A 13419-nucleotide genomic window follows, 5' to 3' on the forward strand; every position below is an offset into this window, starting at 1 on the left:
GAGTAGGATATATTTGGCTGAAAACTTATTTAATTATCATGGTTTTTTTAGGAAATTATTTCAGGATAACTTAATTGTTTTAGCAGAGCCCAGATTATAAAAGTAGCTAGCCCTAGATACCAAACAGATTTTTAACAAACATGGTATTTTATAATTTATTATTTTCATCATCTGACCAATATGTGCAAATACCAATTGATTCAATATCATTATTTAGGAAATTCATAATTTTACAGAATATAACTTTTGTGACTCCTTAGGACATTCAGCAAAGCAATTCACAAATAGTCATTGAACTTAAGTGGAGCTACATTTGTATCTTATTATAAAATAAAACAGACTGTATCTCTTATCTCCATTAATGTGAATGTTTTAAAAAAACTGGTAATTTTGAGAATTGTGAAACAAAGTAAGCAGGACTCACATATAGGTGTATAACAAGTTACACCATAGCCAAGTTCATTAAGTTCAGAAGCCAATCTATTAAAGAACACAAACTGTGCACTTTAGCTTAGAATAGTATTTTGTATGAGAAATTTCTAACCTTGGCCCTCACACTCAATGTATCTGGGGTATGAAAATGTGATCTACTTGAGGATTCATGTTTTATTTTAATAACAAATTTGGCCTCAAATATGCCTTGGTGTTAGTGTTGAATGTTTAAAGAACATAAGCAGATAATTCAACCATTCAAGTAACTCAGGCAGATAGTTATAATTTTACCTAAAATTTAGTTTTTGTCAAGTTGCATAAAGTAGTAAGTGATCTGTTCACTGAGGCTATAATGTGACACCTTATCTACAAACAGCTCTACTTAATTATGTAACAATGTGGTGGTGGCAAATACTTGCATGTTGATTAATGAGGCCTTTTAAAAGTGGTATTAATTTGACCCTGACATTTGAAACAAAACTTTTCAGTAAAGATTTCATACACAAGCAGTGTCACAATTGCTGTCCCTAAATAAAAAATACCACATGGAATTAATGCAGGCCACAGGGACCACAATATGCATGCAATCAGGCAACTATAAAGGAGACTGCAGTACTGGCAAGTGAAAAGGAGAACACGACTTTCAAATTGAATAATTACAGATGGGTGCCAGGTAACAAAGAAAAGCCAATTACACAAATTAGGTAGTGGTCATTAGTTTTATCACCACCCATTTTTAGCAAATCAAGAATATCAGGTTCTGTGTCACAATTTTCCTATGATGTGACACTTCTGTGCCACTAGACAGAACTTGCCAAGCCCACATTCATGGCCGAAATCTAGACTCTAGACTGATGGATCGATCTAGGAGACACCATTGCGGTTCGTTTAGAGCTGCATCGAAATCCATATCATATAAAGCACCAAGTTCGAATTCTATAAATAGATCCGTGAAGTATTTCCACGTGGGAGTTCCATTTCGTTTCGTACATACCTGAGATTCAGTTTTACTCGAGCGCCTCTTGATAACTAAATTTCACAGTCTCAGTTCCAATTTCTTTCAATATTATCTAATTATTATATGACTTAGACCTTAAAAAACGATTTTTGCTGCACAATATGGTAAAAGAAAGTCCAACAAAAGGTCACTCAAGGATGTAGAATGTCCGACTATTAGCACTCGTTTCACTTGAACCACATCACTTATTTAATAACTTAATAGATTGATTGCAGGTTTTAACTTAAATTAAGGTTTTTAACGTCAAGAATATATGTCACGATTAAATTGTTACAAAAGTAATTTATAACTTGCAGATCGCAGCTGAGCTCCGAAAATGACTTAGGCTAAAAGCCGCCATATTGAATTTTTCCACATGCGGGCGGACGACGAAGGGCCGGACTAGTGATGTGACATATAACCGATTCAACTTGAAGAATCGAGTAAGAAATAATCGATTCATATGGTCTCAGAAAATGTACTCAGATTTTAATTATTATTTTCTTGTATGATATTTTGTAAGTATTTTTTGTATATTACACTCCGATAAGCGGGTTAACTTTTAATATTTACACCCAGACACGTTCGTTAAATAAATAAGTTTATTGGTTAACAGTATTTTATTTAAAAGCCAGAAAAACATTTAAATTGGAGAAATAGATGGCGTTATCATAGTGAAATAAACGGCCAAACCCTCAGAACAAAGTTTTTTTTGGTTGACTCACACTACAGGGTTATTGGTAAGTAGACCGGAATCCTTTCAGGAGGTGATAGAGGAAGGCATTTCCAGTCGATTGAACCCAATAATGCATTATCCTAAACTTAACCATTTTTGAGATATTTAATATTTTAGGTTTTTTTAATTTTTTGCCAAAATTTTATGCTTAAAACCGAAAATAAAAAAAACTAGCCACATTTCAATATTTTTTTTGGTTGTTTTGCATAAGTAACACCTTAATAAACTAATTAAAATAATGTACAAATGTGCATTATTCGACTTCAATTAGACATAATACCTCAAAATAGTTAAACATTTTGAAAAAATATTCAAAACGCAAAAACCAATAAATTAAATTAAAAAAGATTTTCATATGACATTTTGTTGTGCACTTCAGCTTAAAAACATGGTCAACTAATAAGCTTTCAAACAAGATGATTCAATACCAAATCGATTAAGGTATCACCAAGATATACTTACCAATAACCCTGTATATTCTGAGGGGCTGACAGTAGTGTTGTAAGCTTTTGAATACGCCATCTTTTGACTAATGCGAAAACTCAACTGGCAAACTGTCAAGGAATAATAAGTGCCAATTTTTCCATTGTCGGTTATCTAACCGGCAGGGATTGATTTATAAATTAAACGTCATCTCCATATAAAATTCATGACAGATGTGTCAAAAGTCAACAACTAATCCCTTGTTATAATGTAACAGGGTGTTAATGATCTAACAGAGTATGGCTAAAATTAGGGCTTAGCCATTATTAATCGGAGATCTAATCACTAATGTATGATGCAATATAGCACGTATTACTTATTCTGAGTAGTCGATCGAAGTAAGCCCGTCGTGGTTAAAAATTATGCCTTCTATCGGTTGGGCCGGTCTGTACACAGCTTTAGTGGATGTTGTCTATGAAAGAAGTCCACGATATTCTGACAGCTCATTAGTAAAAAAAAACTAAACATAGATGGCGCTAGTAAAGCTAAAACTTCATTGTACGACACCATCGCAATAAAAAATGCAGTGGTATCGTACGAAGATTTTACAACCATATTTGGACTATTTGTCAGCACTAAATTTGCAAAATATACCTAGTCGAGTTTGGTAATGGTACTTAATTACATTACACGGATAGTTCACAGCGTCATGAAGACCTGGTATGTTGGGTGAGATAACTTGGTTCCACTGTAAATGCCATGAATCTGTTGCTGAAATATTTTACGGAGGAGAAGCAATGTTGCAGCGACGCCTATCTCCAGTGAAGTAGAAACAATTAAATGGTGATCGTTGCAGTTGAATATAAAGCCTGTTTTTAACAGCACTGCGGATATCTGAGCTGCATACTGTGCATACTGTTAAAAACAGCCTTATCCGTGGGTCATTACAGTTTACCATAGTTTACGAAAACCGTTGGTAAAATCAGCGGAAGCTAGCTTGACAAAAAAAGGTTGCAAATAAAAAGAGAAAAATGATTTTTTCTTTTTCGCTAACCATAGCAGCCAGTACTGAACCCTCAGAAGAATGAATATTGAATACTTACATTCAGCGGGCGCTGGCCCGTTGAGCTTGGCGGGCGCGACGGCCTCCTTGGCCTCGGCCTCCTTCTGTTCCTTGTGCTCCTTGCCCTCGGAGCGCACTCGCTCGCGCGGCAGCCGCTGCGGCTGCGGGGGCGGAGCCTCCAGCTTCTCAATCTTCTCTACCTCTTCAGGTTTACTCTTGTTCACTTTCGGCACCACCTTATTAGTAGCTATATTCTTATTCGTATCTAGTACTAGAGGCTGTAAAAGTGTCTCACTAGTCTTTTGGGTTTGTTTCACATTTGTAGGCAATTTAGGCACTATAACTGGACTGTCGGATATAGCCGAGACCACGGGCGTCTCGCACGGCTCGACTGCTACCTCCGCCACTATACTCTTATTTTCATTAACAGCTAATATATCAGACTTCACTATATTATTATTAATAGAACTTATTGCATTTGTTTGTGGTTGTGTGATTGGTGTTATGATTGGTGTTACCGTTTCTATATTTTTAGTAGTAGTGTAATTCGTTTTTATAGTACTTTCCGACGGCTGGTTAGCGGCTTCGTTAACCATCCTAGTAAATTCTTCGGCAATGCTGATTCCGGTAGGAGTAGGTTCCTATTAGAAACATAAAAGAACACTGAGTAAGGATGAACTCAACAACATTGTAGGTAATGCTCTGAACTGGGCTGGTATACTTACAGGTTGAGGTGTTTGCCGTTCACTCGACTCTCTGCTTACATATTGACTATCGTTTGAGATATCTGATAAAATGTCTTGTCCTGGAAATTAAAATATTGGTTACAAGTGTGTCTTCAATAATATCTCATTCAAAATATTTATCATTAAATAACATTCTCAATTAAGTTAACATTGTATTGAAAAAAGAGTACTTAATGAAAGCAGAAAAGGCAAAAGGTAAATAAGGTATATTTCGTGTATTTTCCGAATTCGTGGAATTGGCGCCTCCTTCAATTCTCTTAGGCTTACAATCCCTCTTTTTAACACCCCCGTATATTGAATTATTTCACTTACTTGTGACTGGGTCGATGATTTTTAGACGGTGGCTGGTTCGTTTAGTTTGAGCGGGGCGCATATCTGGGAATAACATCAATATCATTAGAATTTGTCACACCAAAACATAGTTAGAATAGAATAGGTATATTTATTTGACTATAAAATACGGCACATGGAACAAATAATAATTACAGGCAGAAAGAAATGTACAAATACATGCATTTCTATCTTGTATTTAATACATCACCAATACGGGTGCGTTTTTTTACCAGATTTCTAACAAGCACGAAGGTTTGTTTTTAGTCAACTCTTTATTGCACAAGTTTATAAGTTGGCTTAATTTGAATTAACTCATAATATTATGTTATTGCAGAGATAAGCATAGCAAGTGTTTCGTTTTGGAGACTGCCCCACTTAGGTTCTATTTAATTTCTAATTTCTGTTAGGATGCTCTCTGCCCGGCTGGCTTTGCTAGCGGCCGTTCTAATTACCCACTTGAAGCACACATCATGTTAAGACTCACTCTGCATATTAGGGTGCATATGCGCGGCCGGCGGCTGCTGGTGCGGCAGCGGCGCGGCGGGCGCGGCCTGCGCGGCGGGCGCCTGCGGCCCCACCATGGCGGCGGCGCTGGACCGGCCCTGCCCGTTGCCGCCAAGGTTGGGCGTTTGGATCTGCTGGCTCGTCGCCGCCGGGTAGTAGTCTGGAAGGTGAAGAGGGTTATAGTGGTGTTTCGTGCAGGTTTATTTATTTATTCTTTTATTGCACAATATACAGAAGTAATTATGTACAATCAGGTGGCGATGAATGTCGGTGGAAAGTGCGTTGTAGCATTTTCTTCGGATCAGAATAGATGTGATTGGGTAACTAGTTGGGGTTATTGTGTGATCGAGTAAGGTTATTGGACCAATACCCTTACTCAATACTATTGGTAATCCTTTCTAGACGACGTTGAGCGACGGTATGGTATATCTTTAGGCTGTTTGCATAATGGTAACTTTACTATTCGATATTTTAAGCCCTTACAATGTTACATACAGTACGAAAATATTTATTTGCACCAATAACAGATACCTATATAAAAACGACAGTACATTAGCAGGTGTGGACCTACGAATAAACGGATGAATTTAACATCAATGCCATAACCCATTTGTCGATTACTCAAGTGACGTATTACCTACCTGCATATTTTATGCGTACGTTAGGCACACCTTGGGCAGTCAGGGACTAACAACAAATTTGACTCCCTAATCCTTGAACCACAGTGCCTAGTCCAGTGTTTGTAACCGACACGCTTAGAAGATGATCACGATGGGGATGATGGACATTGTCATTTCCCGTTCTTACCGCTGCTATTTCATTAACATTGACGGCAATATAACCGAAGCATAACAGAAGTTATGCGTTACAGAAAATAGCACATTCAAACCATAGAAATGTCGCTGATTACTGGGTCTATGTCAACCCACGGCAGAAACTTCCCAGTGGCTGACATTGGACGGTGAGTTCACGCAACTTGGAGGTGTTATTAAACTTGTCAAGTTATAAAACTTCATCAAGTTCGCTACAGGTAACGGGTACAGTTTCAAAGTCGTGGTTATGGCTGGAAAGTTGCTGAAAGGTCGCCGTAGACGGAATTGTCAAGAAATAAGCTCAAGTAATTACGGGGCGTTCTTTATGGGATTTTATGGCGCGTGTTTTAAGACGAACTCTGCATGTTTGCCTAGCGGTCTAGAAATATGTGATACGGTATGATGCGGTATAGACTCTTATAGCACATGTGGCATTCCCCGATACGTAGCTGAACATCAAAAGAATATGGCTTTTAAAAAGCGGTTTTCAGAAGTCGAATTTAATTTTCTGAAGTCAATTTATCTCAAATGACTGTTAATATTACACAAAGAGGAAAACCGATACAAAACAGTGGCGCAAAGAAAAAAATACAAGCAACACATCCGACTTATTCTTCAAGGCTACCTACAGAAAAAAAAAAAACTGTAATATGTACATCAAATTATACCACACATTTATACGTAACATTACATACAACGCGACAGTATCGGCAATAATAACACCTTTCCATTTGACAGTTTTATTGCTAATTTCTAATACATAATACCTACATAGGACACCGTAAGTACCGAGCAGACTGTCCTTGCCGTGTCAGAATCGGGCCACCATTAAAGACAATACTCCAGGGTGTACCTAATACTTATATCCTATTGATCGCTAATGTACTGTGTCACATTACACCTTCCAGACAAGGTTATTATGGCGCCGGTTCAGTTTCAGCCATACACGTCATGTCTGTCCTTTCTCATGTCTTCGAGTATTTTCCATCTGATTTAATCAAATTCGTGAGAGCCTATAAATTATATGTAGATTTATGAGAACCTAGAATATTCCACGAACACTCGTAGGCTCTCAAAGAGATATTAGAGGTAATTATGGCTGGATGAAGCGCTTGATTTGAAATTAAGGGGTGAGATTTTTACAAATACTAGACAGCGAATAAATAGGACATGTTCCTCGGGACTGTGATTAGATATTCACAAAAGTGAAAGATATAATGTCGCATGCGTCCGATATACCTAAATGAAATAGATGTTTGTATGCATTTGCAATAGTTAAGATCTATACGAGAAACCCATCTGAAAGCGCAAGAGTCAGAGCAAAATAATAATTATTATTTCTATATATTTAACATGAAAACACGGCCTGCTGAGCTGGAGTAAGCGGCATTGCATATGTGTAAAATGTAGGCAGGCATCTGGCAGATAAGCAATGCTAACGATTATGATTATTATGGGGTGATGGCCGGTCGGTCCACCTGTGCGATAGGCACAGTAAAACACTAAATTATTTTATCTCAGATACTAAATTGACAAGTGCAAATGTCTAGTTGAATAGGTAAACCAATTATACAATAATATCTCAGATATTAATCCTGTCAATTTAGTATCTGAGATAAATCTGGGAGCTTCGCATTGACTACAACAGTAAACATCTCCACACAAATCAATACCATACCGTCACTGAATTACGCCGTAATAGAACGACACAAATATACTTTCGCATTTACAGCATAAAGGTGGGAGTTCATGGAGAACATCATGGAGTCCATATAAATACACAAGAAAATAGAAAGAACGTTGCGACACGTCATTTACTGTAACCTCATGTATTCTGCCATCAATGGCACCTATAGGAATAGATAATAAAATGAACAGAGAGCTCTTAAGTTTAGCTTAAGTGGCAGTGAGACGGCCATATATGGTAGACGAGTTCTCGAGGGAAGACCGCGAACTGGCAAGCGTAGCTTGGGACCTTACACAACCGACAGCGGCTGAATAAGGACGGCCGATGACAGAGTGTTGTGGAGATCCTCGTGGAAAGGCTACATCCAGCAGTGGATGATCAGGCTGCCTGCCTCACCAGAGCGTAGCGGGCTAGTGGAGCCGTATGAGAGGCTATAATTATCCACTAAAATTGCATGAGTGGATTTCTTATGCTTTTTGATTGGTCGATTTTTAGCTCGCATACCGCTCCGCTAGGCCCCTCCGCTCTGGACAGGCAGCCTCACAGGCCGATGATGATGATAAAAGCTGTCTCATACTCACATGATTGCGTGTGATTCGGTGGAGTGCCGTAGCTGTAGTGAAGCTGGGGGAGGTACTGGTAGTACCTGCCGAAATAGAAACAACAATATGGTTATTAACTGCAAATATACGTACAGAAAAAAGAAAATAATTATAAATGTTATCTGGATAACTATTTGGTCTTGAATGCGTATTTTAGTTAAAATACTAGACAGCGCGAACAATGGTAGCAATTATTTCATTCCCTTGATAATATTTTACGCGAGTATAAAGAACAGAAAGAAACAACACTGCTAAATAAACTATGCCCTACCTCGAAGAATAGTCCCTTACAATAGATAAATATTAGTTATCGGGTGACATGTAATTACATGAAACTGAAATGGGTAACACCTTAATGGCACATTATAATAGTCGCAAGACATCTGATAAGGTTCCCAAAGTGCTCGATATATCACTTCAAATAGCATTTCCTTGAATACATGCTTGCATGGTGGGAAAATACATCGAGTATTCCGAGAATAGGCGACAAAGTATGTTTCAGTAAATAAAAGCTAGATAAAGATACAAATAATTACCATGGAATCATAATGAATGGAAAGGTCGATCATTTTCCATAAAAAGTATACGCAATTTGAAAGATAAATATGGTAGTAGTAGATATATTTCTAAGAAAAATTTATTACGCATAATTTCAAGTTCTGTTCTCGTACCACGATACAGTTTTGCGGAGCAATATTGGTTGAACTATGGCTGAGACGTTGTTGAATTTATATTGGTTATGCCACATTGAAGGTATTGGCTGTAAAACCGTATGCCGTTTGAGTAGAAGAGTTCTCGATGGATATCATTAACTACCAAATGCCTTGCAAGTGGCCAGTAGTGGTTGGATAAGGAAGGCTGAGGACAGAATGCTGTGGAGTTCCTCGAGAGATGAATATTTCTAGTATGATTGTTGGCCGATTATGTTGAGGCTAACATTGAATAATATTATATTTGAACTACATCGCTGCACTATGAATAAAAGCGATGGTGGTACGGCGACAAAAAAATCAATCTCCCAGATTTCCCCGAAGCAGTCCTTGTAGAAAGAAAGCTGATTGCACTTAAGTTCCGAGAGGAAATCTAGTTGTAATAACAGCAATTTCTCAGATTGTTTCAATTGAATATCACCAACGGAGGCCGCAACCCCCCAGGAGGTAATGGAATCAATAAGTAATATTTGTTGAAGCCAATTCAATTAGAAACAGCACTCTTGACCTCGTAAATTGTATTTTATACAACTACTGACATATAATTTTCTCGATTCAATTGCGTTTATGTTTATTTACTTTTCTTATTGTTTTCATCATTTTAAACTACTGTTTGTTTACCTATACATAATTATATTATATTTCAAGATAGCAAAGTTTGTACAAAAAATTAAAGTGTACCTCTTTTTCCATCGACGATTAAAAATAACCCGCCAGACCAATGGACACCAAGTATTGCCTTGGGATACCCTATGTCTAGCAGAACGCGATTGTCAACTGATAAAGGTCTTCATGGTTACCATCGTGATTGCTCACTAATATATTTTATAGCCACTCTATTTCGGTATGATAATGATTACAATTAATATCTAGTATTAGTTATCTCGATGCACGTAGGCGCTCGGCGAATCAATACTTATTTGGCTGGCTAATCCTTTCACCGACAAGCCGTAGTCTACAGCTCTCTAGTCATCGATAGCTAAGAAAAGAAAAGTGATATTTACCCCTGGCCGCCCCTCTGCTGCGGGTAAGCGGCGCTCGGCATCGTCATCTGAGGGTACACGAGGGTCGGGTACATGACCGGCGGGTTGCCGGTGGCCGACCCGCCCTGGATGTACGGCTGCTGTTGTCTGTGGACACGGGTGGGTAGGCATCAGTGAGTGGGTTCTGGGAAGGTGGTGCGTTCTTAAAGAAACGGTCGTTCGAACGTCACCGCGACGCCTCAACTCACGAATGGGGCCGCGTGGTAAGATGTTGTGATGTTGTTGTAAAGCACGGTGTATGATGTAGACTCATGTGATCATTCCTTATTCAGTTAGAATCATAATTTTAAAGAAAACAATAAATTTGTTTCACGAAGTAAAGATGATAGAAAGTTTGTTGGTAAGATGAATGAAATGTGTGTTTTCATTCCGCGAAATTTTAATTCTATTAAAGGGCTCTTCAGATCGAGAGATTTTCTGAAATTGAAGAGTACTCGATAAAACGGGATATGTAGTAGCAAGGGCAATTAGATGCAAACTTTTCATAAAATAGGTATCTTTATTTATCGTTTTTGTTGCACTCTATTTATTTTTAAACTTACTGTGCATATACTAATAAAGTTACAATAAAATAAACAATATTAACAGATAGTTTCTTGAAAACGATTAAGCCATTTTGTCAAACAGATTTTCTGGTATCTATCGATGTATTCCGATCGACAGAACAAAGGCAGAGCAGAACCGAATTTCGTGAGGGGGATAAACAGGCACTGAACATCGGCTTTCAATGCGCTTTAACCCCGATGCATCTGCAAATGATAACGCTGACATACGGGATTGAGTCTGACCCGGTTTGCAGATACGACGTTCAATGCTATTGAGAGGGGTGAGTGGATGAGATTTCTGTATAGCAGCTACTAGAGTGTAACATGGGTATGTGTTGAAATAATTAACTAGGTACAGAGTGTAATAGGAACTAATTTAAGGATATTTTCATTGTGATCTCCAAGCTATCCTAGGGCTACACGTAAATTAGATTCGGCCCGGCGGCGATCTTCATAAACAAACAGTGACCCTTGCTGGCTACGCTGCAGGATGTTTAATGTATGTGCGATGTGGTGAATAGTGAATAATGTAAGCACTGGGCTACTGTTGACGAAATACGAAGTTTCGGAGGGCTGACACGCGATTGGGGCGTTTAGCTGATTCACATAGAGTCTACGTTAGCTCAGCGATCCGAAACTTGGTGTTCCATCAAGTAGGTGAGCTGACCTGGGGTGGCTGGCCGGCCGGGTGCCGTGCTGGGTCGCCCTGAACGTGTAGTTGTACTGCGGCCTGGCCTGCTGTGACTGGTTCTGGGAGGGCCCGAAGTTATGCGCAGGCTGCGGTAAACACATTGGAAATTAAGATTAGCTTGCACGTTTTCATAAACAACTCGTATATTGTTTATCAAAGCCTGCACGTCAGTTTTTGTACAGTCAATGCTGTGGAATAATGACTGAATATGGATGAATCGTTGCCGCCGTATCACCATCTCACAGGGACACATTTGCTATTCAAAGTGGCAATGGTTGTATGAATTTGACTGCTTTCCGGATTATCTAGCCTTTTCTAAAAGCTGCGCTTCGATTCGAAACGGAGTTTTGATCTTCTTTACTATTTTATTACAAAATTTGTATATGTATACGTATATAAACTCGTAAGTATTGTAACAGCTTTTAGAGGCAATAAGAGATGGTGGTGCAGGCTTCCGAATTGGGTGCTATAGAACAAAGTTCAGTATAAGTAATTAAAGCTTTGCTGATTTCCAGGCTAACTAATAGTTAGTCAACAAAAACACAGCGTACTAATTGATATTGAAAGTAACTTAATTAACAAACTGTTAGTTAAACTCTCAACTAACAATCTGCGATTAGCTAGGTTCTCGTGTAACATAGTTTTATTTGTGTTGTATTCATTATTAAAACTGGCAGGGAAAGTTGTAAAATTAAATCCAGTTCACCGTCACAAAGCTGGAAACGTGTTCAACATACAATGTCATTGTACATACTTTTGCCGAAGTTTAAAAAGTAATTTAAAACAGGCAATAATAGCAATTCGAAACTGTATTTCAAAACAATGGCTTTTTCCTTATTGTTTTATAGAGCTTCATGACTGTGGCTTTGAAAAAGTTTGTAAAGGTTTTCAGTTTTGTAAGGTTTTTGTTTCTAAAAAACTGAAAATAAAATAACAGCGCGTGTAAGCTCAAGGTCTCCTAAATGGAGCTTGAGCTGTGCGTAGCCCAAGTTCAATTCATCATATTATATTTGGCACTTCAGATTAGCTTTATTACAAATTCAGATACCGAATAACAAAAAATATTAGCCGAGCATCCATAATCAAAAAAACAAAAGAAATGAACGGCATGTGCTAATAGCATAACACCGCTGTGATTTCCTCGCACATGCAAAAAATCTCTCTGGAGATCGAAGATCGACGACAGGCCTGGTAAAGATTGAAAGAAGAGAAGTAAACTCGACAGTATTTCCTCCCGAAATACGAGAGACGTATCAACTGTTCTTTCGTCCGTCGCACTCAGCAGTCCCGATCTACACTCGCGAGCAACCAAATCGACTCAAGCCTTGACGGCGCAAACATACATTAATACAAGTAAAATTATGAATAGAAATAATAAAAATGATATGTCATTTAAAAGCTTAAGATGTCAGCTTTAATTTGATATCATTATTATTGAAATCCATTCATCATTTTTGAAATAAATGATGTCTGAACGCAATTGTAGGAAAAACGGGAATTTAGGAAAAAAGGGTATGGGTATCGTATTATACAAATTAAACAAAAAATGTTAAGATAAAAATTTATTTATTTAAATCAATACTTTGTATTGCCCCCTCTTGCCCTAATTACAGCCTGCAGCCTGTTTCTCATAGACCTTATCAACTTTTTGACAGTTTCCTGAGGAATGCCGTCCCACTCCTCTAATAAAGCTGTCTTCAGCTCGTCCACGCTTGCAGGGACTGGATTCCTGGCCCGAACTCTTCTTTTGAGCTCGTCCCATAAGTGTTCGATGGGATTCAGGTCAGGACTGAGCGCAGGCCAGTCCATCGTGCGCAATTCCTTCTCTCTCAGAAACTGCCGACTGACTCGTGCCGTGTGGCAGCGGGCATTGTCGTGCATTAGCACGAAGTCTTCACCGACAAATTCTGCATAGGGCACAACATGACCGAGTAGAATGTCGGTGATGTACCGATCAGCTGTTAACCCGCCTCCTCGGCCGCCTCCAGGCACGAAAACAAGTGCGGTTTTTCCCTCTAGAGAAATACCAGCCCACATCATGCAGGAACCGCCGCCATATGCTACTGTTTCAGCGAAACAACATTGGGCAAATCGT

At 38.6% G+C, this 13419-nt stretch overlaps 1 protein-coding gene across 7 annotated transcripts in view; it reads right to left on the reverse strand.

The window, feature by feature from the left end:
• The window catches only part of LOC105382707 (eukaryotic translation initiation factor 4 gamma 1), a 39500-nt gene that overhangs the window by 13127 nt on the left and 12954 nt on the right, over positions 1-13419 (reverse strand). For all 7 annotated transcript variants that reach the window (XM_038121909.2, XM_038121908.2, XM_038121903.2 and 4 more), the window contains 7 exons: positions 11301-11410; positions 10050-10175; positions 8315-8379; positions 5215-5394; positions 4710-4772; positions 4377-4456; positions 3692-4292 (listed from right to left, as the gene is read on the reverse strand). In XM_038121909.2, coding sequence (XP_037977837.2) covers positions 3692-4292; positions 4377-4456; positions 4710-4772; positions 5215-5394; positions 8315-8379; positions 10050-10175; positions 11301-11410 — 1225 coding nt within the window. The remainder of the gene's footprint in view (positions 1-3691; positions 4293-4376; positions 4457-4709; positions 4773-5214; positions 5395-8314; positions 8380-10049; positions 10176-11300; positions 11411-13419) is intronic.

Source organism: Plutella xylostella, chromosome Z, assembly GCF_932276165.1.
Source record: "Plutella xylostella chromosome Z, ilPluXylo3.1, whole genome shotgun sequence".
NCBI lineage: Eukaryota > Metazoa > Arthropoda > Insecta > Lepidoptera > Plutellidae > Plutella > Plutella xylostella.